The sequence below is a fragment of the Somniosus microcephalus genome, chromosome 19 (assembly GCF_052327205.1).
Source record: "Somniosus microcephalus isolate GS21.2 chromosome 19, FLI_Smic_1.0, whole genome shotgun sequence".
NCBI classification, from domain to species: Eukaryota; Metazoa; Chordata; class Chondrichthyes; order Squaliformes; family Somniosidae; genus Somniosus; species Somniosus microcephalus.
In genome coordinates, this window is record NC_141005.1 from 52,152,879 (window position 1) to 52,176,885 (window position 24,007).

The 24,007-nt window shown below is 46.8% G+C and overlaps 1 protein-coding gene across 1 annotated transcript in view; it reads left to right on the forward strand.

Moving 5' to 3' along the window:
- Window positions 1–24,007, forward strand: part of vsig10 (V-set and immunoglobulin domain containing 10) — a 49,147-nt gene that overhangs the window by 15,150 nt on the left and 9,990 nt on the right. Inside the window, exons 4-7 of the mRNA XM_085961778.1 lie at window positions 1,271–1,555; window positions 1,733–1,840; window positions 6,514–6,526; window positions 9,936–10,072. Coding sequence (XP_085817904.1) covers window positions 1,271–1,555; window positions 1,733–1,840; window positions 6,514–6,526; window positions 9,936–10,072 — 543 coding nt within the window. The remainder of the gene's footprint in view (window positions 1–1,270; window positions 1,556–1,732; window positions 1,841–6,513; window positions 6,527–9,935; window positions 10,073–24,007) is intronic.

Here is a 24,007-nt window from a genome sequence, read left to right on the forward strand (position 1 = left end):
TGCCATAAGCGTCTATAACCAAAGCACCGCTTAAACCGTATTCAGCCACTGGCTATTTTGGGCAGTTCAAGCAGCTGTTTGAGTGTGATTACCTGTCATCAAGTCCTTTCAGGCAGCCCCAAGTGACGATGCCTGCTAAAACTCGAGCTGCGTTTAGAGCGCCTGCTGAATAAGGCGAAAAGTTTCCAACTCACATGCCATCTCTGTAGCCGGGAATATTTTTTTGCAAATATGCAGGAAACTCTCGATTTACCGGCACCTAAATAACCGGAAATCTCTGTTAACCTTCAAAATTCAGGAGTAGGTTCAGGTAAGTTTTACTTCATATTAGTGGCCGTTCCTGGATATGTGGCTGTGTAACCAGAGTTCCTGTACCTGTTGCATAGCAACAGGGAAGCCTGGATCTGTTGCTATGTACGGGGCTCTCGTACCTTTTACAATACCTCTCTGTAATCTGGACTTTTTGATAAACCGGCACCACGCCGGTCCCGTCGGTGCCGGATAAAAAAGAGTTTCCTGTAATTCAAGAAATAGTAACAATATAGAAGCCCAGAAAACCTCTTCAGATCACCAACAGCAAACTCTGGGAACAAATAAAAAGGAGTAGGAGAGCAGTGGAGAGACTGTGGCCACTTCCTGACCGTTTCTTTGGAGAATCATCCCCGTGAGAGAGGGAGGGGGTGGAGTTCTGAACTCACACACACAGCTGACGGTACTTAAACAACGAGTTTTAAGTTGTCAAAATTCTGCTTGAAATTGATCTGACCCAATACACTGGCCACCGCGTATAGCGGGCAAATCGCACTTGCACGAACGTGCCCGCTATAACTGGTGGGGACTGTATGTATAGGTGATCAGTAAATTAAACTTTTTTAAATCCCCAACTCTTGGAAAGAAAACTTTTGAAAATCACTTGAATTTTTTTTAAGCAAATGTTAATAAAAATATTTGTCCTTACATTTAAGGTAGGTGAGTTTCGGCAAATGCTACTTCAGATTTTTTTTTTAAAGTACGCTTCTTCATGTATTCATTTCACTGATATTTTCTGCAGTTGATTTTCACAATTGAAATTGGATCGACAAAAATATTAAAGTTCAGATTACATGTAAAAAAAATCATTCCCCCCCTCCCAAAAAAAAATGTTTGACTAATTCTGATATTTAGTCAAATAAGATATAAAACTAGCTTAGCCTTTACTATTTTAATAAGAAAAAGATTGCAGTAAGTATTGGGCAGTGTTGCGTGGAACCTAACTCTTGTTTCATTTCAGAGGCTCCACTTCCTGAGTCACTACCTCTTGTAACTGGATATGTGGGGGAGAATACAACTTTAACGTGTCACTGCAAGGAAGGAAATCCACCTTCCAAATTAACCTGGTTGAGAAACAATGAGACTGAAATTTTCTCCAGCAGCAAATATGTAATCTCGCAAGAGGGTGTCGTTTCAAGCTTAACAATATTGAAGTCCTCAAAAGAGCAGGATGAAGGAACATATATTTGCAAGAGTGAGAATCCTCTGGGGATTAAAGAAGTAGAAATCTGGGTCTCGTTTAACAGTAAGTTTATGCAACTGTTCTGGAAGTAAACATTTAAGGTTCCCGCTACAAGTTTGTCAGTTATTTGATTTATAGAATAGAATTATTTTTCAAAAATCTTGCATGTTTTAAAAAAATCCATGTTGCAGCTATCGCTACCCATCATTGATTTCTTATGTGTGTTCTTCCTCCATACAGCTAAAAACATTTCTGGATTAGTTGGAGGAATTACTGCCTTTTTACTTCTAAGTGCTGCAGCAATTTTTGGAGTTCTTTTGTATAAGAACTGGAACAAGTTTATCACTAGTAAGTACCGAATGCAGCTTTTCTATTCAACAGCAATTCCTCAGCAGTATTGCATAGGAATAAATATTCCAGTGTTTCACTAGGATTTCATTAAAATTTAATGGTTTGTGAAATGTTCATACTGTGTCCAGCTGAAGTGAAGTATCCAGCACGACAATTTATAAATGTTATCATTCTAAGCTTATGTTGAGAGACACCATTCTGAGCTTTTTAGCATTAGAGGTGCTTTGACATTACCTATTTAAGTGTAGCACGGCTCTTCCTGCCTTTTTAGTAAGGTGTCAATCTTTGCGTAATGCAAAGACCACATTGATGACTAGTTAAATTATTTCTGTTAAAGCACATGCTTTAAAATATATATTTTGGGGGTGTTAGTTTGTAATTTAAAATGTTTATTTTTCAGTGCAGTCAAAACCTCAGATTTACCAGCCTGTAACCAAATACAGGAAACTTTCTGATATCAGGCACTGATGGGACCGAGCTGGTGCCGTACCATCAAAAGTGCCGGACATACCAGCGTTAATGTTGAAACATACGGAACTGAAAAGCTCCTTGTGAATCAACAAACCCTGTTGCTTAGCAACAGCTTCAAAACAGTCGGCTGCAGCTGCAAGCGTCTCTAGCTGAAGCTGTTGCTATAGCTACAGACCTTGCAGTGCCTGACTGGGGGGAAAAAAAAGCAACGAGAACTAAAAAAACTTATAGAAAACGGCTCCTGATTTTTCCCGTTAGATCGAGTATTCCGGACATATAATCTCCGGATAAACCAAAGTTTCCTGTACAATGGGTTTTCACTTCATGCCATATGCCTGTTATAGCTGGAATCAAGCTGTAAGTCGGTAACTTGTTTCTGTTTTTTAATACGGTCTGTATCTGCATGTTTGAGATAGAGAGGTAACGGTATAAGAAGCTTATTTCTTTAGTTCTCTAATGATGCTGTTTGCATAGTCTTGCAGTGCGGGAGACAAGCTTCCCGTTTACTGCCGCTGATGGTCTTGCCTGATAGCACGTTTGTACAAGCTCATTTTTTGGGTTCTATGATGTCAATGGTGCCCAGTGTGTGAAGTGAAATACTGATGGTGGGAACAATTTGACGTTGTAAAGCCTTTAAAATATTATACCATAATATTCATAATGCTGAAGCATTTTGTCTTGGCATTGAAGCGTGTTGGCTTTAGATTGTTTTTTGTGCTTGAATACATTGGTATCAGTATGCTAAATAAGCTCAGACAATATTGCATTCAATTATATTGGTGACTGTGAATAAAACAAAGTAGTAAAATATAATGGCAGCAAGAATTCCTTTAAGTTTGACCACTTTCTCCTCCCATCCCCTGCTAATCACTCTGCAAGAACTGCAATCCCCATTGGAAACATAGAAGATAGGAGCAGGAGTAGGCCATTCGGCCCCTTGAGCCTGCTCCACCATTCAATGTGATCATGGCTGATCATCCAAATTCAGTACATGGTCCCTGCTTTCTCCCCAAATCCCTTGATCCCTTTAGCCTTAAGAAATATATCCAACTCTTTCTTGAATATATTTAATGAATTGGCCTCTACTGCCTTCTGTGGTAGAGAATTCCACAGGTTCACCACTCTCTGGGTGAAGAAATTCCTCCTCATTTCTGTCCTAAATGGCATACCCTTTATCCTTTAGACTGTGACCCCTGGTTCTGGACTCCCCGACCATCGGGAACATCCTTCCTGCATCTAGTCTGTCCAGTCCTGTTAGAATTTTATAAGTTTCAATGAGATCCCCTCTCATTCTTCTAAACTCCAGCGAGTACAAGCCCAATCGACCCAATCTCTCCTCATATGTCATTCCTACCAGCCCAGGTATCAGCCTGGTGAATCTTCGCTGAACTCCTTCCATGGCAAGAACATCCTTCCTCAGATAAGGCGACCAAAACTGCACACAATACTCAAGGTGTGGTCTCACCAAGGCCCTGTACAACTACAGCAAGACATCCTTGTTCCTGTACTCAAACCCTCTCGCTACGAAGGCCAACATACCATTTGCCTTCTTAACCGCCTGTTGCACCTGCATGCTTACCTTCAACGACTGGTGCACAAGGACACCCAGGTCTCGTTGCACTTCCCCTTCTCCCAATCTATTGCCATTCAGATAATAATCTGCCTTCCTGATTTTGCCACCAAAGTGGATAACCTCACATTTATCCACGTTATATTGCATCTGCCATGCTTCTGCCCAATCACCCAACCTGTCCAAATCATCCTGGAGTTTCTCGGCATCCTCCTCACAGCACACACGCCCACCCAGCTTTGTGTCGTCTGCAAATTTGGAGATATTACATCTAGTTCCCTTGTCTAGATCATTAATATATATTGCAAAAAGCTGGGGTACCCCACTAGTCACTGCCTGCCACTCGGAAAAAGACCCGTTTATTCCAACTCTTTGCTTTCTGTCTGCCAACCTGTTTTCTATCCAAGTCAATACCTTTCCCCCAATCCCATGTGCCTTAACTTTACACGCTAATCTCTTATGCGGGACCTTATCGAAAGCCTTCTGAAAGTCCAAATATACCACATCCACTGGTTCTCCCTTATCTATTTTACCAGTTACATCCTCAAAAAATTCCAGTAGATTAGTCAAGCACGATTTACCTTTTGTAAATCCATGTTGACTTGGTCCAATACTGTCACTGTTTTCCAAGTGCTCTGCTATTACATCTTTTATAATGGACTCTAGCATTTTCCTCACTACCGATGTCAGGCTTACCGGTCTGTAATTCCCCGTTTTCTTTCTACCACCTTTTTTGAATAGTGAGGTAACATTAGCTATCCTCCAATCCATGGGTACTGTTCCAGATTCCATCGAATGTTGGAAGTTGATCAGCAATGCATCTACTATTTCTAGGGCCACGTCCTTAAGTATCCTAGGATGTAGATTATCAGGCCCTGGGGATTTATCGGCCTTCAGTCCCATCAATTTCCTTAACACCATTTCCTTACAAATACTGATTTCTTTCAGTTCCTCCCCTTCATCAGACCCTATGTTTCCCGACATCTCTGGAAGGTTATTTGTGTCCTCCTTTGTGAAGACAGAACCAAAATATGTATTTAATTGGTCTGCCATTTCTTTGTTCCCCATTATAAATTCCCCTGATTCTGACTGCAAGGGACCCACGCTTGACTTCACCAATCTTTTTCTCATCACATATCTATAAAAGCTTTTACAGTCAGTTTTTATGTTCCCTGCAAGCTTACTCTCATATTCTATTTTCCCCTTCTTAATTAATCCCTTAGTCCTCCTTTGTTGAATCCTAAACTGCTCCCAATCCTCAGGTTTACTGATTTTTCTGGCCAATTTATATGTCTTCTCCTTTGATCTTATTCTATCCCTAATTTCCCTTGTTAGCCATGGTTGAGTCACCTTTTTTGTTTTACTTTTATGCCAAACTGGGATGAACAAATTCTGTAGTTCATCCATGCGGTCTTTGAATGCTTGCCTTTGCCTATCCACCGTCAACCCTTTGAGTGACATTCCCCAATCAATCCTACCCAACTCGCACCTCAGACCATCATAGTTTCCTTTATTTAAATTCAGGACCCTAGTCTCTGAGTCAACTACTTCATTCTCCATCTTAATGAAGAATTCTATCATATTATGATTGCTCCGACCCAAGGGGCCTCGTACAACAAGATTGCTTATGAATCCTTTCTCGTTACATAATACCCAGCCTAAGATGGCCTGATCTCTGGTTGGTTTCTCGACATATTGGTCCAGGAAACCATCCCGTAAACACTCCAGGAATTCCTCCTCTACAATATTGTTACTAATATGGTTAGCCCAATCTATATGTAGATTAAAGTCACCCATGATGACTGCTGTGCCCTTATTGCACGCTTCTCTAATTTCCCTTTTAATGCCATCCCCAACCTCCGCATTACTGTTTGGAGAGTTAATGTTGCATTTTGCTTTATGACTGCTATTAATGGTTCATCGGGCAGGAGGTCTGTTGGAATAGATTAACTTGGCAATTTTCCCCCTTCCAAACTAATCTGTTTAGTAGTACTGAGGCACTCTTGTGAATCAGTCAAGGATGACAGAACTTCCTTAACAGTAATGGCCAGCTTTAGCAATAGTACCTATAACCAGTTAGTCAGGGGCAAGAACAGTCTTTCTAATGCCTGTACCATCAAACTGCCTGTTGAAAGTATTAATTTTGGCTTGATAACCTATTCTAGGATTCTCTCAAAATGGAAGATTCTATTGGCCATTCTTTGTTGTTGACCTTCCAGTAAGTAATCTGACAGTTAATACAAGATTACTGGGACTTGCCCCACTTGTATGGAAAGCCGTTCCTATAATGTTTGCACAAATCAAATTTTGTTAGTTCTTGGCCCAGCTGTGAGGACAAGCATTTAAGTTGCCGGGATGGGCACAGTCCATCTCACCAGGTTATGACATTACTTCATGTTGGCTAATGAGACATGATTTTGATAAGTCTGTTGATTCCATCTGTAGGGTCTTTGTAAAATGCAAATCAAGCCTGTACCAAATTAGTTTTTCTTTCAAAAAAAAGTTGTTACCCTTTTATAAGCTGATGTGAGATTTTTCTGGCATACTTTGAACCATATTGTGGAGTATTGAAATTTTGCTTAACATTTGGACTGCTAAACTTACGAGTTTTACTTTTTCTTTTTTTCAGGAAAACATTTTTGGTAAGTAATTTTTTTTTTAATATAAAAAATATAACACTGCAAACTGACCGGGATTGAATTATTTCCTGTCTGTTAAATCATTTAATATAATTGAAACTACCTTTTCAACCCTGGGGGGAAAAAGTGCTTTTCTATCTTGATTTGATCTACATTCAAAGTGGTTCTACTGCCACTTCAAGCTGATTTCTAAATCTGTCGTGGTTTGAAATGGGGAGGATAATTTAGAGAAGAAATGCTGAATGAAAACCGGAAAATGCCATCTGATGTAACAGGTCTTTCCCAACTCCATCACGTGAACATATCAAGGCACCGGCCTTGGCTCTGTGGTAGCTCTCTCTCTCTAGTATGAAAGTTGTGGGAGCTGTAAATTCCTACTTATTTATGTTGTTTAATTCAAATTACTGGAAAACTCAAAAAAAAAAAAATTAGTGCATAATAACTTCACATTATCAAGAGTAGAGTGTAGATGATTTGGACTTGGGCATTTTCAAATTTACTGACACACAAGGGTATTTGGTGAACAGTGAAGTAGACTGTACAACACTTCAGGAGGAAGCAGACTAGTTAGCAAAATGGGCAGCCAGGTGGTATATGCAATTTAATGCAGGAGTGATGCATTTTGGGAGGCACAACTAGGAATGGGGATATGGGAATAGGCGGCAACAACAACTTGTATTTATATAGTGCCTTTAACATAGTAAAACATCCCAAGGCGCTTCACAGGAGTGTTATAAGACAAAAATTTGACACCAAGCCACATAAGAAGAAATTAGGGCAGATAACCAAAAACTTGGTCAAAGAGGTAAGTATTAAGGAGCGTCTTAAAGGAGGAAAGGGAGGCAGAGAGGATTAGGGAGGGAGTTTCAGAGCTTAGGGCCTAGGCAGCTGAAGGCACGGCCACCGATGGTTGAGCGAATGTAATCAGGGATGCTCGAGGGCAGAATTTGAGGAGCGCAGATATCTAGGGGCGTTGTGGGGCTGAAGGAGATTAGAGTTGGGGAGGGGCGAGGCCATGGAGGTATTTGAAAACAAGGATGAGAATTTTGAAATCGCGGCGTTGTTTAACCGGGAGCCAATGTAGGTCAGCGAGCACGGGTGATGGGTGGACAGGACTTGGCCGCGAGTTAGGACACGGGCAGCCAGGTTTTGGATGACCTCAAGTTTGCGTAAGGTAGAATGTGGGAGGCCAGCCAGGAGTGCGTTGGAATAGTCAAGTCCAGAGGTAACAGACATGGATGAGGGTTTCAGCAGCAGATGAGCTGAGGCAGGGGTGGAGATGGGCAATGTTACGGATGTGGAAATAGGAGGTCTTAGTTATGCCGCGGATATGTGGTCGGATACTCATTTCCGGGTCAGATATGACACCAAGGTTGCGAACAGTCTGGCTCAGCCTCCTACAGATGCTAGGGAGAGGGATGGAGTCGGTGGCTAGGGAACTGAGTTTATGGCAGGGACCAATGGCTTTGGTCTTCCCAATATTTAATTGGAGAAAATTTCTGCTCATCCAGAACTGTATGTCGGACAAGCAGTCTGACAATTTAGAGACCGTGAAGGGGTTGAGAGAAGTGGTGCTGAGGTAGAGCTGGGTGTGGTCAGCGTACATGTGGAAACTGACGCCGTGTTTTCAGATGATGTCTTCAAGGGGCAGCATATAGCTGAGAAATAGGAGGGTGCCAGGGATAGATCCTTGGGGGACCCCAGACGTAATGATGCGGGAGTGGGAAGAGAAGCCATTGCAGGTGATACTCTGGCTACGATTAGGTAGATGAGAATGGAGCCGGCCAAGTGCAGTCCCACCTAGCTGGACGATGGTGGAGAGGCGTTGAAGGAGGATGGAGTGGTGAACCATGTCAAAGGCTGCAGACAGGTCGAGAAGGATGAGGAGGGATAGTTTACCTTTGTCACAGTCGCAAAGGATGTCATTTATGACTTTGATGAGAGCCGTTTCGGTACTGTGGCAGGGGCGGAAACCAGATTGAAGGGATTCGAACAGGGAGTTCCAGGAAAGATGGCCACTGATTTGGGAGGCAACACACACATTCAAGGACTTTAGAGAGGAAAGGGAGGTTGGAGATGGGGGCAGTAGTTTGCATGGACAATAGGGGTCACTCGATGGAAAGATGCTGAAGGTCACAGAGAAACCCAGGGGAGCAATTACATAATTCTTTGAAAGAGTGCAGCTAGATAAAGCCATAAAAAAGGCCAATAGCACTGTTTTAATTATATAAATAGGGACATGGAGTACAAGAGCAAAGAGGTAATAAATTTGTATAAGGCAATGGTTAGGCCACATTTAACTATGTGTAGTTTTCAGTACTCCATTACGGAAAGGCTACTAAAGCCACAGCGTAGATTCTCCAGGATGATGATCGGAATGAGAAACTGTAGTTATGCTCTAGCAAGTGTCCGTAGTTGAGGCCGAGACCATTGCATCTTTTAAAGGGAAACTAATCAACCAAGAGAGTCAGGAGAGAGATTAGGGGAAACTTCTTAATGCAGAGTTGTTAGAGCTTGGAATGCTTTGCCATAGGGAATAGTTGAGGCACAAACCACTGCATCGATCAAGGGAAGAGTAAACAAATATTTGAAGCAGATGAAGATAACAGAGCTATAAGGAAAGAACAGGGCAATGGAATTGGTTTTGGATTCCTCTAGCAAAGCGCCCACAGAGATATGGTGGGCTGAATGTTGCCCTCCTGTGATCTAAATTTTAATGGTTAATTCTGTCTGCTTTTTTTAAAAAAAAATAGAAAACTAATATATATTGCCTATAATTGGGTTATTTGTTTATAGTGACTGAGTGAAATTTTGTTTTTAATAGCATGGCGTTCCAATATTCTTATTGGTGTTTTGGGGCACCTATTCTATGAAACCTGAAGACCAGTGGCATTGACCATAAATCCTTGTTTCCTATTATTACAGCAATTGATCATTTCCTGCTTTATCCTAAGAGCGTTTTTGAGGTTGTTTCTTCGAGTCTCATTACTGACGACTACAGTCTTGGGATGAAACAAATTTTGTGTTTGCCTCAAGTGCAGCATAATTTAAGCATTTGAACTGGGTCAAAAGAAGTGAAATAGCAGATTCAGAAAGTAGGCTCAAGACATATTATTGCCTTGCTCTACTTGAGCTCATCAAGCGGCTGGGCACGAAGAGTATTGGTGATTGTGGAGAGTTCTGTGGCTTTAACCATTGCAGGATTGATGGTGTTGGGCGATTGTGTCAAAAGCCAGTGGTGATGGTTAGTAACCTATATGGTGTTGCACCCAAAACTAAATCCTGAAAAGAGAAGATTGCAGATCATCATTTTAAACAAATTGTACATAAGATTGCCACACCAATTTGCTTAACGCTAAAACAGTTTTCTCTTCTTTGTAACTAGCTTTGATCACTGTTTCCTGATTTGTAGGCAAACGGGTTCTACCGTTTTTACCCTGGTGGACTCGGAGGGTGAGGATGACTTCATGGATGACAGTTCATCTGGAACAACCTCAGTTGTTAATCATCAAACTGCCCAGACAATGAACGGTCATGCTTTTGTAAAAGGTAAATAACCTTTGAGCTGAATGATAGCAATTAACCGTCTGTGCCAATTAAAACAGAGTTCCACTATTTCTGTTTGGTTTACAGTATATTTTTATTGTAATTAGAACAACTATTCCTCAAATATATATTTTTGGCTCAGGGTGATTTTCCTCTTAACATTTTTGTGCTGTACCTTAAATAGGTCTTCCTGTACCATGCAGCTTCCAGGCCTTGGGGATTGGGGGGAGGGGGGAGAATCATCTCCGTACTCTCCACTGAGGCTGCATTGGAACAGACCGCTAGAGCGGTCTGAGGGAACTTTGTGCCTGCACATGACGCTCCCTGTTTGTGATGTTGTAGGGGTTTTTTTCCTGCTCTCTTGCCCGTTCTGGCCTCCTGCCAGGCTTCGTGCAAGAATTACCCTTGAGTGGTTCGACTCACTCCCCCTACGGTTCTAGACCTTGGACTTAGATGCAGAGAACAGTAGTGCAGAGAAAGGACTCAATAGACCAGGCTGAATAGCACGAAATGGATGCTTTTATTTTTAAACAGTTTGAAGCATTACAAAATACATGTCATAGGCACAGATTAAAGTAACTACAATCATGCACAAATTTAAGAACTTGACTCTATGGAAATGGGGAACACACGGCACATCGTAAAGGGGGAAACACATTACGATTTCCCTTAACTCCCTCCCCTATACCTAAACTAAGTTTCGACCTGTGGAACCTGGGATCATGCTCACCACTCTTGAAATCACGAGAAAGGGGGTTCGCAGCCTTTTTGGCACCGCTTTCCGTCGTCACGTGGATTTGGAAACTTCTGGCGCAGTCGATATACTCTCTCTCTCTCTCTCTCTCTCTCTCTCTCTCGAGGCGATGGGGTAGACACAGCCTCGATGAGCGCTCGTCAAGGTTGAAGATCAGCTACAAGCTGTTGTCGATTTTGGTTCATGGAGCAGACCAACAACCAGATGGGATGTTGAGACACGGAAGTGTCAGGCCCGGACTGTCTTTTTGTCTCCGGCCTGGTCGGTTCTCCAGAGGGTTTCTTCTCCGTCGGCCTGGGTCGTCGATGATCTCCCGACCCCAGTACCCAGGCCACCCTCGTCGTCTTCTCGTCGTGGCCGAGCCTTGTTTGGCTGAACACCGACCACGTTGTCTTTTTACCGAAACCGTCCGTCTTTAAAAAGACGAAAACGTTTTCATCGATTCTGCATCTGCCGAAGTGGAAGAGGCGCCGATCCTGGCACCGTCCGTCCTTCGTTCATTCCTTGTAGAAGAAGTCCTTGAAGAAGTAGAAGTCTGAAGTCGTCCAAGAAGAAGCAGCCGTGAAGTCAAGTTTGAAGTTGTTCCAGTCGAAGCCGAAGAAGTCGAAGTAACGTATATGGACTTTCAATCCATAGTTATACTCTTTTGGAACAGTCTTATCTCCCGCCAAATCATAGTCCTGTCTTTGTATTAATTTTGGCGGGCAGAAATCTCTGCAGGGGCGCTTTGTCTTGTAACGGAGCCGGTGATAACTTAAACTGGCCTTCCTGGCCGATAATGTCTTTTAATGTCCTTTGCATTGTCACTGCGGCTCGGTTCGCACATTGATCGGTCCGGAGATTTTCCTTGATGGCTGCTAAACGGTTTTTTCCTTTGTACAATAAATGGGTATAAGTGTTTTTGCATTGTCCGCCCATATCTTGATGGGCCCCATCCTGTACTTAGAATCCATTGAATATGTATGCTGTTTCTCTGAGTTTCGGTTCCCAGATACTGGCTTTCGCGGGCTTACTGTCTTCAATCCACAAGCCTGTCTGGCTTGCAGTAACAGAAATAAAATGGTTCAGAAACTGATCACGGGGCCTGGCGGCCATTTTGTATGCCCTTTTATTAAAGGTTTTTTTTGTGCAAGCTTACTTTGGTCAATAAACAGTCTTATTTTATCCAGTTTTCTTGCGTGATTTTTGCTGAAAATTGCGAATCTTACAGGCCCCCCTGTGATACTGATAGCTTGCTTAAAGTATCAATAATCCTTGATGAGCAAATTTTCCCTGATTCCCCACATCCAAACATTCCTGGCACTTAGCTATCTATGACCCTCACGACACATGCAGTTCCCATTTCCGCAGAAAACGAAAATTACCTTTTGTACATTTGGACAATCATAGACAGCGTATTTTAAACTATAACACATTCACTTGTCAGATGTGCGGGGGTTGATACCCCCTGGCACCATCTGCATGCATCTTTTATTAATCCAAAAAACTTAAGAACGACTAATAACATAACAATACTTATTTCCTTTAACCCAAAACAATCACAAAAAAATTTAAAATGGAGGGACGCTTAATCTTATACTAGCAGCTTAGAGTGGGGTATCTGCTTCCCCCATTCGCACATAGCTTTCTCTCCATTCTCCTGTGTTCTCGTGCCTCTGGAGGCGTTTGCCTCTTTTGCAATGCACGAAGAGCAAAAATATCACAATCAAAACCTGACATACTACTAGGATATGGGATGCTATTCTAATCCAGGCGGGGACCTCTATGTTGGTGAACAAGTCCCACCATGGTGGGATGGTTATGTCCAATATGTCTTTTCCTATCTCTAAAGTCTTCTGCTCCAGTGTGTAGAAATGTTTCTGTGAAACTATAACGGCTTTTAAAATCTTGGTGAGGTGTTCGGGAAGAGGGGGAATGACATAACCAAAATGCGCGACAAATCGTTGTAAGTCTGTGAAATTCTCTTTGATAGTGATGTGAACGGTGGAGGGCGCAGGAATGGGGACAATTCGTTGTTGTGCCACTTGAACCTCGGCCCTGGGTTTGAAACAGAAACTGCTATCACCGACCGAACACCACTCGTGTTGTCCATATCGGTACTGAGGCGCTGCAGTGGTGACGCAGTATGTCCCACTCCCGATATATGCTACCTGTGGGGGCACATGGTCCTCTGCCATTGCCTCCATGGTGCAATTCACCGGCTTTGCGCTAGCAGTCCTGAACCCGCACTGTGGTTTCAGAAAGGCGTTCAAGTGCTGGGGACACAGGATGATGTGTGCTCCCCGGCTCCGACATCCCGAGAGGTCGGTGCCTGTCATCGTACGCTCCCATCTGATGACGTAAGGTGGGACTGCTGCGTAACGAATGTGTGCGCCCCCCCTGAATGACTCCAATGTTCTCTACTCTGTACACCGGGGCGGGCTTTGCTGCGGGACCCAACACCGGCATTCTTACTACTATTCCCATAATAGTGTGATTTGAATGTCCGCAGTCCACTGGGACTGGGTATGCTTCTGCGGCTAGTCTGAGCTGGCACGGGCTTAATGCATTCTCAAAAGGGTGGAGCGCTTGCAAGTGCTTGTTGCTGATCCAGGACGGGACCAAACCCTGTTTTAAATCCTCAAGATTACTGCGGCCCTCGCCCAGTAACCACGCCCCGTACAGCACACAGGCCTCGTTTTGCGCAGCTTGATCGGACGCATTCCGATCCTCAATGAGTGCATTTACCGTTCTCGCGTGTTTCTCCAGCTCAGCAATTATGTCCTTAAAGTGTAGTGTCATGGCCTGGTCCTCATGCAACTCAGAACCCACTACCTTGTTTTCGTCTGTCAATATGTTCCTTAACTGGGCTTTTAAACCGTTGATCTGTGTCTGCAGCTCCACGTTATCTAGAGCGTTGACAACAGATGTCCCGGTATTAAAAGCAGTGAATATGTCATTTACAGTACCCCTTCTTTGCCTCCCGACTCGATCCAAAACTTCTGGCGGTGTGGTGTATAATTTGTCTCTGTCGATGTCGGCAAAGTCAAATTCGTAAAATTGTCTAAACATACGGGTTAACAGGACCTGGTATAATTGTTCCGTTTCTTTGGGACACCACTCCGGCAATCTTACCTCAGTGAGATTTAAATCACTGAGGCCACCGCGTAGTGTACCCCTTGGTACAGCACCTGACCGGTGGGTACCAATACTAAACCGTTCCCGGGTCCCTTGGTGGTGGTTGGGCACCCTCCTTTCTGGGCTAGTGCTACCGGAAGCGTGGGCAGGGGCTTGCGTGGGCGGGTGATGAGTTCAGTGGCATTAACCGGAATAGGGGAGTATGGGGCTCCGCACGCTCGAGTGCTAACATCCCATCTCATCCCCTTCCCTTCATCCTGCCACTGCCTCTGGAAGAAGATGGATACGCCCTTGGGGCAGACGTGTCTCGAACCCCACATACAGATATATATTCCCTCATCTGGTTCCCACCATTTGTCCCAACACACACGTAATTGTCCGTGAGTTCCCGTAATAGTCCGATGGGTATTATTACCCAGTCGCTCCCACTCGACCGTAGAGTTTCTCATGTCCTTTCCCAGCTTTCGTAGCCACCACCATCGCCTTAGTAGTACGTTCCCATTGCACACCAGACAAATCCTCTTTCCCACGGTGACGCTGACTCTGGGCGCAAGGATCCTCACTCGAGGGCACGTTAACGAAGTCTCTTGGTAGGCAAAACCGAAATTGCTGGAATATTCCGTGGAATTTGTTCCCAACCAACCTGACCATCTCCCTTGGTGGAAGTAGGTGGCGGTTTCCTCAACCTCTCGCTTCCCCGTCCCATCCGTTGCGATGGGGGCCGTGTCCCCGGAGCATCCGAAAATGATGACGTCCTTGGTGCGGCCTCGGTAGGCCCACCCGCACCCGATCGCCATGAACGCGATGAAAATCCTTTCCATCATATCCCAGGTTTCTGTAACCAACAAAGTGATGTAGCCGGGCTCCCGATAGGTGCTGGCCTAAATTAATTGGACGCGCGGGTTCCTGGACCCCGCTCCCTAACACAAACACATACCGGGCAGACCTCAAAATTGTACTCTTAACACCATATACTTTACATTCCTTAAAACTATGACCATAATTACCTAACTTAACTTATGTACAGCGCCGCCCTCCGTGGGGCGGCTTTCCGAATCCCTGTGAGGCCTGTCGTGTGCCACACCCTGCGGTGGGGCTGCATTGATCTTTGGCTTTGATCCCCCGCAGCCTGTCGCTGCTGAACGGGGATCATGCCTTCCTGGGGCTGCTCTAAACCGTGGTTGGGAAGGATGGGGAGAATCTGGCCAAAATTTTCTGGGCTGTGGCGCTCGAGCCGACCTACGAGGGGCTGCTTTGGGTCGGGCTCCCGGGGCCGATGGACCGGGGGTTGGGACTGTTACCGTCACAGCCTGTGGTTTCTCCACAGCTGCCGGCTCCAGCTCCCCTTCCTCAGGCTCCGCCCCCCCGGGGTCAGGATCTGTGGCTTCTGACTCCACCTCACCTGTCCCTACAGGTAGTGGGTCTCCGCCCCCATTCCCTACCTCCCCCAAGCTTGAGTCGAGGGCGGGATCGTCGCCCTCTGACTCTTCCTCCTCCATGACTGGGTCTAAGGCGGGGTCGAGCTGTTCGTGCTCTCTCCTGCCTAAATCCCATTCAAAAGATGAGACCTCCCACTCCAATGGGATGGCCTCTCCCTTTACGCAGGCTACGGTTCCAGCCTGTGTGGTCTGTGACTCTGTTACAGGCTGTGGATCTTTGTTCTCCGACCTGGTCCCCTTTGATGGCCCTTGTGCACCCGATTTAAATAGTTTACACTGGTTGATGTGAAACCATTTGGTACGTCGGGGTGTTTTCACTGCATAAACCATGGGGCTGGCCTTGTCCACAATGCTGTAGGGCCCCATGTACAGTGGTTCAAAACTCCCTACCCTGGCGTAGTTTCGGACCATGACCTGGTCTCCGACTACCCACTCTTGTTGTTTCCGAGGTTCCAACAACAGTTTATTTCCCTGGTGCTGTCTTCCCATGTTCCCAGCCGCCTGCCCATAAATCTGTCTCAGGCGCTCCAAGAGGGTTTGGGCGAATTTGTCCCGTTTCACCTCTCGGAGCTGGCCCTCAGTGAGCACCGGGGCTAGCACATGGGTGGGTGTTCGCATGATCCTTCCAGTCATTAACTCGTGCGGGGAATACCCCGTGCTTTTGGACTGGCTGGCTCGGATCCCCATGAGGACTAAAGGCAGGACCTCCGCCCATTTCTGGGGTGAGCCCATTGTCTCTTTCCTCCGCTTTTCCTTGAGGGTCCGATTCATACGCTCAACAATCCCGGATGACTGGGGATTGTATGCTACGTGCCACTTTCCCTCAATGCCCAAGAGCATGAGGGCGTTCTGCATTACTTGACCGGTGAACTGACTCCCTTGGTCGGACTCTACAAAACGGGGGAGTCCCCACCGTGAGAACACTTCCCGAATCAAGATCTTAGCAGTACCCAGTGCCGTAGCTGTTCTGCACGGGAAGGCTTCTACCCATTTGGTGAACACATCTACCAGGACAAGGCAGTACTTATAGCCTCCCTGGGCGGCGGGCAGGGGCCCTATGTAGTCGACCTGAATCGACTGCCATGGTCCCTCTACCCTCCTGATGTGCCCCATGGGCACCTTCCTTTTGTGGGGGTCTGGGTTGTTAGCAGCACACACAAGACAGCTTGCGCAGAACTCGCGGACATCGTCCCGAAGTCTCGGCCACCATCCCGCCTGCTCTACCCGTTGCCAGGTGACCTCAGGTCCGGGGTGTCCCGCTCCTGGACCCTCGTGGGCCAATTGCAGGAATTCCCTCCGGTGCTGCTGCGGCACAACCCACTGCTCCTCTCGGAACAGCGCACCTTCTTTGACTGTGAGGGCTGCCGTACTGTATGGACCTTCTACCTGTTTGCCTTCTGTGATGGCTTTTAGGACTGCTTTTAGGGCGGGATCCAGGGTTTGGACGGTCTTTAGGTCTGGGGGCGGTGTCACCCCTGTGTTCCCGGGAATTCCCTCCCTGCCTTGGATCGCCGCCACGGGTCCGGGTTCGTATGGGTCCCAGAGAATGCCGTTGCGGGCACCCTCCCTGGCTAGCGCATCTGCCTGCTGGTTGCCCTGACTGCGGGGTTCTGTGGTGGAGTGAGCCTTCACCTTATGGATGAACACCTCCTTTCTCCCCCACAGCTGCTAGGATCTTCTCCAGCAAGGGCTTAACTGTTAAAGGCCGCTCGTCCGCGGAGGTGTACCCGCGTCGGGACCAGATGGCGAGGTACTCTGTACACGAATTGCACGTGAACATGCTGTCTGAGCAAATCGTGTATGGGGTTGGGAAAATCTCGGGGTGGGTAACCACGTACGCCACCGCGGACAGTTCAGCCTGCTGCGCGCTCATAGTGCTGGGGAGCTTAATTGCCAGGGCAATGTTTGCCGCAGGGTCATAAACTCCACACCCTGTGAGTCGCTTGCCGTCAGATACAGTGCTAGAACCGTCTACGTAGATCTTGTGGCCTGTGGGATGTATCCCGGCCCGTAAACCTATGTTAACTTCCCATACCCCTTCTACGGAACGTTGATGGGCTGTCCCGGGATATGCCATATTGGCTGCGAGCCTTGGCGCGCAGAGGCCTTTAACTTTGAGATCCATCTGGGAAAGGAGGAGGGTCCAGCGCGCAATCTGAGCGCTGCTTACGGTCCCATCCTTAATCCTCCCATCCAGAAGCATCTTCGTGGGGGTGTGATGGGTGAGGAGCGTAATGGGAGAGGTCCCTGTGAAGATCACTGATCTGTTCACAGCCCAATGCGTGGCCAGGAGATGCCGTTCGCAATTGGAGAAACTCCTCTCCACATCCGTGAGCACCCTGGAGGAATAAACTACTGGTCTTAGCTTGCCGTGCCGTTCTTGGAGCAGCACTGTGCTCAGGCTGTCCCCACTAGCGGCTACCTCCAGAAAGAACTCCTCTCCCCCATCTATGGCCCCTAGGGCTGGCGCGGTCTGCAGATCTCTTTTCAACTTCTCGAACGCTGCCTGGCACCCCTCGTCCCAAGACCATTCGACTCCCTTGTGTAAGAGTCGAAGTAGCGGGGCCGCTGTGGCAGCATAGTCCTCGATGAAATCTCTGCAGTACCCGGTCAATCCCAAAAAGGACCTTACACCCGTTACTGTGTTGGGAATCGGCAGATCTTGTATAGATTCCCGCCTGGCCTTATCTATGGCTCTTTCTCCCTCGCGGATGGCCAGACCCAGGAATTTGACTTCCTGCTGGCCGATCTGGGCTTTCTTTGGGTTTACTTTGAAACCCTTCCTTTCTAACAGTTCCAACAATTCGGCTAACAGTGGGCCGTGCTGCTCCCTTGTATCTGTGAACAGGAGTAAGTCGTCCACATACTGCACTATCTGGTTGGGCTGGCTAAACTCTTTCAAACTCCCCGCCATGCACTGATGGAAAATGCTGGGGCTGTTGTGAAAACCCTGTGGTAAGCAGTTCCAAGTGTACTGTTGCCCTTTGAATGTAAAGGCAAACTTGTACTGGTCCTCCCGCCGCAACGGAATGGACCAAAAACCGTTCGAGATGTCCAGCACCGTGAATGTGGTCGCCGATGCTGGAATACTCCCTATTAAGTCTGCAACTGCTGCTACCGTGGGCGCGCAGGCCGGGATATTACTATTGAGGACTCTGTAGTCCACCGTGGCTCTCCACGAATTGTCCGGTTTCTTTACCGGCCATAATGGGGAGTTTACGTGGGTGGCTATCGTCCTCAACACGCCCTGCTGTACCAATGAAGATATTGCTGTCTCCATGTCGGGTTCTGCCTCCTTGGGGAAATTATACTGCTTTTGGGGTCGGATCATGGGGTCCCCGTCTACGCTGACTTCGAACCCAGTGACTCTCCCGCAGTCGTGCTTGTGGGTGGCGAACGCGGCCAGATTTTCTGACACACACGCCTGCAAGTCCGTTGGGACATTTGTTATCATGAGCTCGAGATTGTAACCTCCTGACGGCTTCATAGTGCACAGGGTCCCCTTTTCTTCCTTCCCCGGGATTACGACTACCTTACCTAAACCGCCCTCGGCTCCCCAGAGACAGTGATTTCTCAGGTCCACGAGGATCCCGTGTTCCACCAAGAAATCAGCCCCGAGGATGCCTTTTCCCCCCCCCCCCCCCCTCATTCCACTTCAATAGGATGCACGTCCATGTGGTGTGGAGTGCTCCCAACTGAATGGAGAGCGGGAGGGAGTACGCGCCAGCCTGTTCTCTACCTGTGAAACCCGCTACTAAATATGGAGCCTGGGCGGACAGAGGTGAGGCAAAAGGTTTATCCGTGTGGATCACGGTACACGAAGCTCCCGTATCCAACAGGTAACTACCCCTTTGTTTCTCCACCTCCATCTCCACCACAGGTCTTCTCCAAGCGTCATAGCGGAGCGGACACAAGTAGACGGGCTGCGCGGGCGTCAGTCATTTAGGTGTTTCGGCTGGGGTCTCGGGGGCGATAGGGCTGTTAGCAACCGCTACCTTCCCCTGCCAGGTCATCAGAGACCGCATAGTCTCCAGGACTGACTCGATCGCAGCGGGGTCCACAACCGCACCACCCCCTTTAGTCGGGGCAGAGGCTACGGTTGGGTTCTGGACCGGTGTTGGGGCAGCGGCCTGCACTTGTGGTTGTGCTGGTGTTGGGTAAACTCTCGGGCCGTTGGCGACTCGGGCTTGGGCTTGATCTTTGGCTGCGGTGAACGCTCTCTCCCTCTTATCCTTCCAAGGATTCCTACAGTCCTTGCACCAATGACCCTCCTTCCCACACCCGTAACAACTGCTATTGGCTTGAGGAGGGCGATTTCCCTCCTGATGCCATTCCCTTTTAGCAGAGGCTGCGGGCCTCACCTCATGCACCTTTCCTTTTACAACAGGCATTTTCTTGCCCTTGTTATTCCTATAACTGATCGTGAGCTGATCTAGCACTAGATCCTCCGTGGAGCGGGCGTTGGTGGGGTCAAACCATGCTTTGGCCTGTTCCTTCACTACTGGCAGGCAACCTGCTACCAGGCACCGAAGCCAGTGAGCCCTTTGTTCGCCATCCAGCCCGGCCCGGGCCAGCCCGCCCGGGCAGCTGCGCCGATACACTGGCCACAACCTGTCGGCGAAAACCCGTGGGGGTTCTCCCTCTAGCTGCACTGTCTTTTCTAAACGGAGGAACGGAGTTCCGTCCCCCTCTCCCATGATCTCCAGAATCTCATCCCGTAGCAACTCATAGTCCCTGTGCCCTCTCTTGCTCTCGTCAGGGAGACACTGGAGGAGCGAACTGTCCAGGGAGAACAGCAGCATTTTAGACTGTTCAACCCCGTCGCAGTCATTGACTGCTGCGGTCTGCTCCACGTCCCTGAAATGCACGGAGGGATCTCCTGACTTGGAGAGTTTTGGGATGTGACTTATCATCTCTCTTAGCTGTCGTGCGCTATGAGGCATTATGATCTGACTCTCAAGGGGTCCGTCATCGCCATTTTCTTCATTTGGACCGAGCTTCCGGTGCCTCGTTGGACACAACGCGCTGGCCCCGACTCTACTATCTGGGGTTGCTCTACCTCAGGGCTCTCTTCCTCTACCGTCTCCGTCTCCTGTCCCGGAGTCCAAGACTCCTCATAAGCAGGAGGCGCAGAGGTTTCGGGGGTTGGTACCCCAACTGCCTCTTGTGGAATCGGTCTTTTGGATTCCTTGGCTAGCAACAGCTGACTCGCTGGTGGATTTATGAGACACACCAACCCGTTTGCCTTCGCTAGGGCCTTTCTCAGGTCCACTAGCTCCCGGCGGCAAGCGCTGTGGTCGGTGTTCTCAGATCTATCCTCCATGGCCATCTTATATGCTGCCCTGGCTCCCAGGAGCTTTTCCTCTTGGGCATCTACTTGTTTGGCTAGACGGAAACACCTCTCTCTCATTCTACCTTCACTGGCCTTGGCCTCAACGACCTGACATTTTAAATATTCTACTCGGATTTCGTGGCAGCGAATTACGGAGCGGCGTTCCTGATTCAGCGTGTCAAGTGATTCAATCAGCTTTTGACCACCCGCAACCTTTTCCTCTACGTCTTTAAGCAAGCCATTGATCTGGACTGTCTGTGCTGCAACTACCTGGTCCAAAAGCTGGACTTGCTTCTTGTAGCACATCAGCCAGACCGCCTTTTCTACAGATTTCTTATGCTCTCTACCCGCTGTCCACTTGATGGCTGCGTCTAGCGGGCGCCTATCCCTTAATAGATCAGATATCCATTGTTTTGTGAGGTTGACTTTTCCGAAAACATAATCTGCTATTCTTTCATCCATCACATTTCGTTTATTCAGATCTTGATCTAACACACTACTTTCCTGCTGCCAAGGTCCTGCCGCGGTCGCCATTTCTGTAGGTTTTTTTTTTCCTGCTCTCTTGCCTGTTCTGGCCTCCTGCCAGGCTTCGTGCAAGAATTACCCTTGAGTGGTTCAACCCACTCCCCCTACGGTTCTAGACCTTGGACTTAGATGCAGAGAACAGTAGTGCAGAGAAAGGACTCAATAGACCAGGCTGAATAGCATGAAATGGATGCTTTTATTTTTAAACAGTTTGAAGCATTACAAAATACATGTCATAGGCACAGATTAAAGTAACTACAATCATGCACAAATTTAAGAACTTGACTCTATGGAAATGGGGAACACACGGCACATCGTAAAAGGGGAAACACATTACGATTTCCCTTAACTCCCTCCCCTATACCTAAACTAAGTTTCGACCTGGGGAACCTGGGATCATGCTCACCACTCTCGAAATCGCGAGAAAGGGGGTTCGCAGCCTTTTTGGCACCGCTTTCCGTCGTCACGTGGATTTGGAAACTTCTGGCGCAGTCGATATACTCTCTCTCTCTCTCTCTCTCTCGGCGATGGGGTAGACGCAGCCTCGATGAGTGCTCATCAAGGTTGAAGATCAGCTACAAGCTGTTGTCGATTTTGGTTCATGGAGCAGACCAACAACCAGATGGGATGTTGAGACACGGAAGTGTCAGGCCCGGACTGTCTTTTTGTCTCCGGCCTGGTCGGTTCTCCAGAGGGTTTCTTCTCCGTCGGCCTGGGTCGTCGATGATCTCCCGACCCCAGTACCCGGGCCACCCTCGTCGTCTTCTCGTCGTGGCCGAGCCTTGTTTGGCTGAACACCGACCACGTTGTCTTTTTACCGAAACCGTCCGTCTTTAAAAAGACGAAAACGTTTTCATCGATTCTGCATCTGCCGAAGTGGAAGAGGCGCCGATCCTGGCACCGTCCGTCCTTCGTTCATTCCTTGTAGAAGAAGTCCTTGAAGAAGTAGAAGTCTGAAGTCGTCCAAGAAGAAGCAGCCGTGAAGTCAAGTTTGAAGTTGTTCCAGTCGAAGCCGAAGAAGTCGAAGTAACGTATATGGACTTTCAATCCATAGTTATACTCTTTTGGAACAGTCTTATCTCCCGCCAAATCATAGTCCTGTCTTTGTATTAATTTTGGCGGGCAGAAATCTCTGCAGGGGCGCTTTGTCTTGTAACGGAGCCGGTGATAACTTAAACTGGCCTTCCTGGCCGATAATGTCTTTTAATGTCCTTTGCATTGTCACTGCGGCTCGGTTCGCACATTGATCGGTCCGGAGATTTTCCTTGATGGCTGCTAAACGGTTTTTTCCTTTGTACAATAAATGGGTATAAGTGTTTTTGCATTGTCCGCCCATATCTTGATGGGCCCCATCCTGTACTTAGAATCCATTGAATATGTATGCTGTTTCTCTGAGTTTCGGTTCCCAGATACTGGCTTTCGCGGGCTTACTGTCTTCAATCCACAAGCCTGTCTGGCTTGCAGTAACAGAAATAAAATGGTTCAGAAACTGATCACGGGGCCTGGCGGCCATTTTGTATGCCCTTTTATTAAAGGTTTTTTTTGTGCAAGCTTACTTTGGTCAATAAACAGTCTTATTTTATCCAGTTTTCTTGCGTGATTTTTGCTGAAAATTGCGAATCTTACAATGTGACTGAATTCAGGAACTCTGCATGATATACACGGTATATGTGAATAAAGAATGTACATTTCCTGTGCATAAATGACGACTACGTTATTGAACTTTGCATGGTCTGTTCATACATGGTCTGTTCTTACAAATATCTGCTTTCTAAATCGGTCAAAATATATACGCAATAATGCCTAGAATACATCATTTTATTCTTTCCTCTGCTAACACCATACAAAACCTTCTATAAACCCACCCTCCCTTTGCCCTTAAGACCCAATGCTCTGGAATTCCCTTCCTTAAGCTCTCCACCTCACGCTCTTCCTTTTTAAGACCCATGCTTAAAACTAACCTCTGATTAATCTTTTGATCACCCCTCCTAATCATTCCTTCTTTGGCTCAGAATCTGGATTTCCTTGAACCTGTAAAGGGCCTTGGGATGTCGTTCTATTTTGACGGTGCTATGTAAGTTCAAGTTGTTGTAGTAGTGGTAATCATCGTAGTAAACATATGTCATTGAACCATCTCTGTCACCTTTGATTATTGTCTAGTATTTTTACCAAATTAATAAGAATGATCAACCTAGCTGACAATAACATGTCATGTAATGCTTTCCTTTCTTGTACAGGGAGTAAACTGGAATGCACTTGGTTGCCTTTGTAATTATTCTGCCAAACTACCTGATGTAATTGGGCAATAGCCCATGTGAAATCTTGTAACAAAGTCATGAAACAAACTGCTCCAATATGGAGAATCTCTCTCTGAAGGCTATTACCCAAAGCAGTTTCTCATGTCCACGTTCGGCAGCTATTGTAATAAATGCTCCAAGCCATGAACTATGAAGCAGTGTGCATTGTCATATAAATCTGTGCCATACCATGCATGCAGCAGAGAGAGTTTAACTCAAAGACTGATGTTAGTGATAAATCTTTCTTCTGGTTTGAATTGTTTTGGCATGTTTCCCTGAAGAAGGATTGCTTGTTGAGTTGTATACAGTGGACATTGTCAAATGGAAAATCTCCAGTTCCTATCTACTTTTATATACCATGAATGAATAGTCAAGCTGGTAAGCATATCTACTGCTAAGAATCAATACTTCTAAATGCAGAGTAGCTAGAGAACTGTGGATTAGTCATTCCTGCCTGTGTAAGGGGGTTAATAT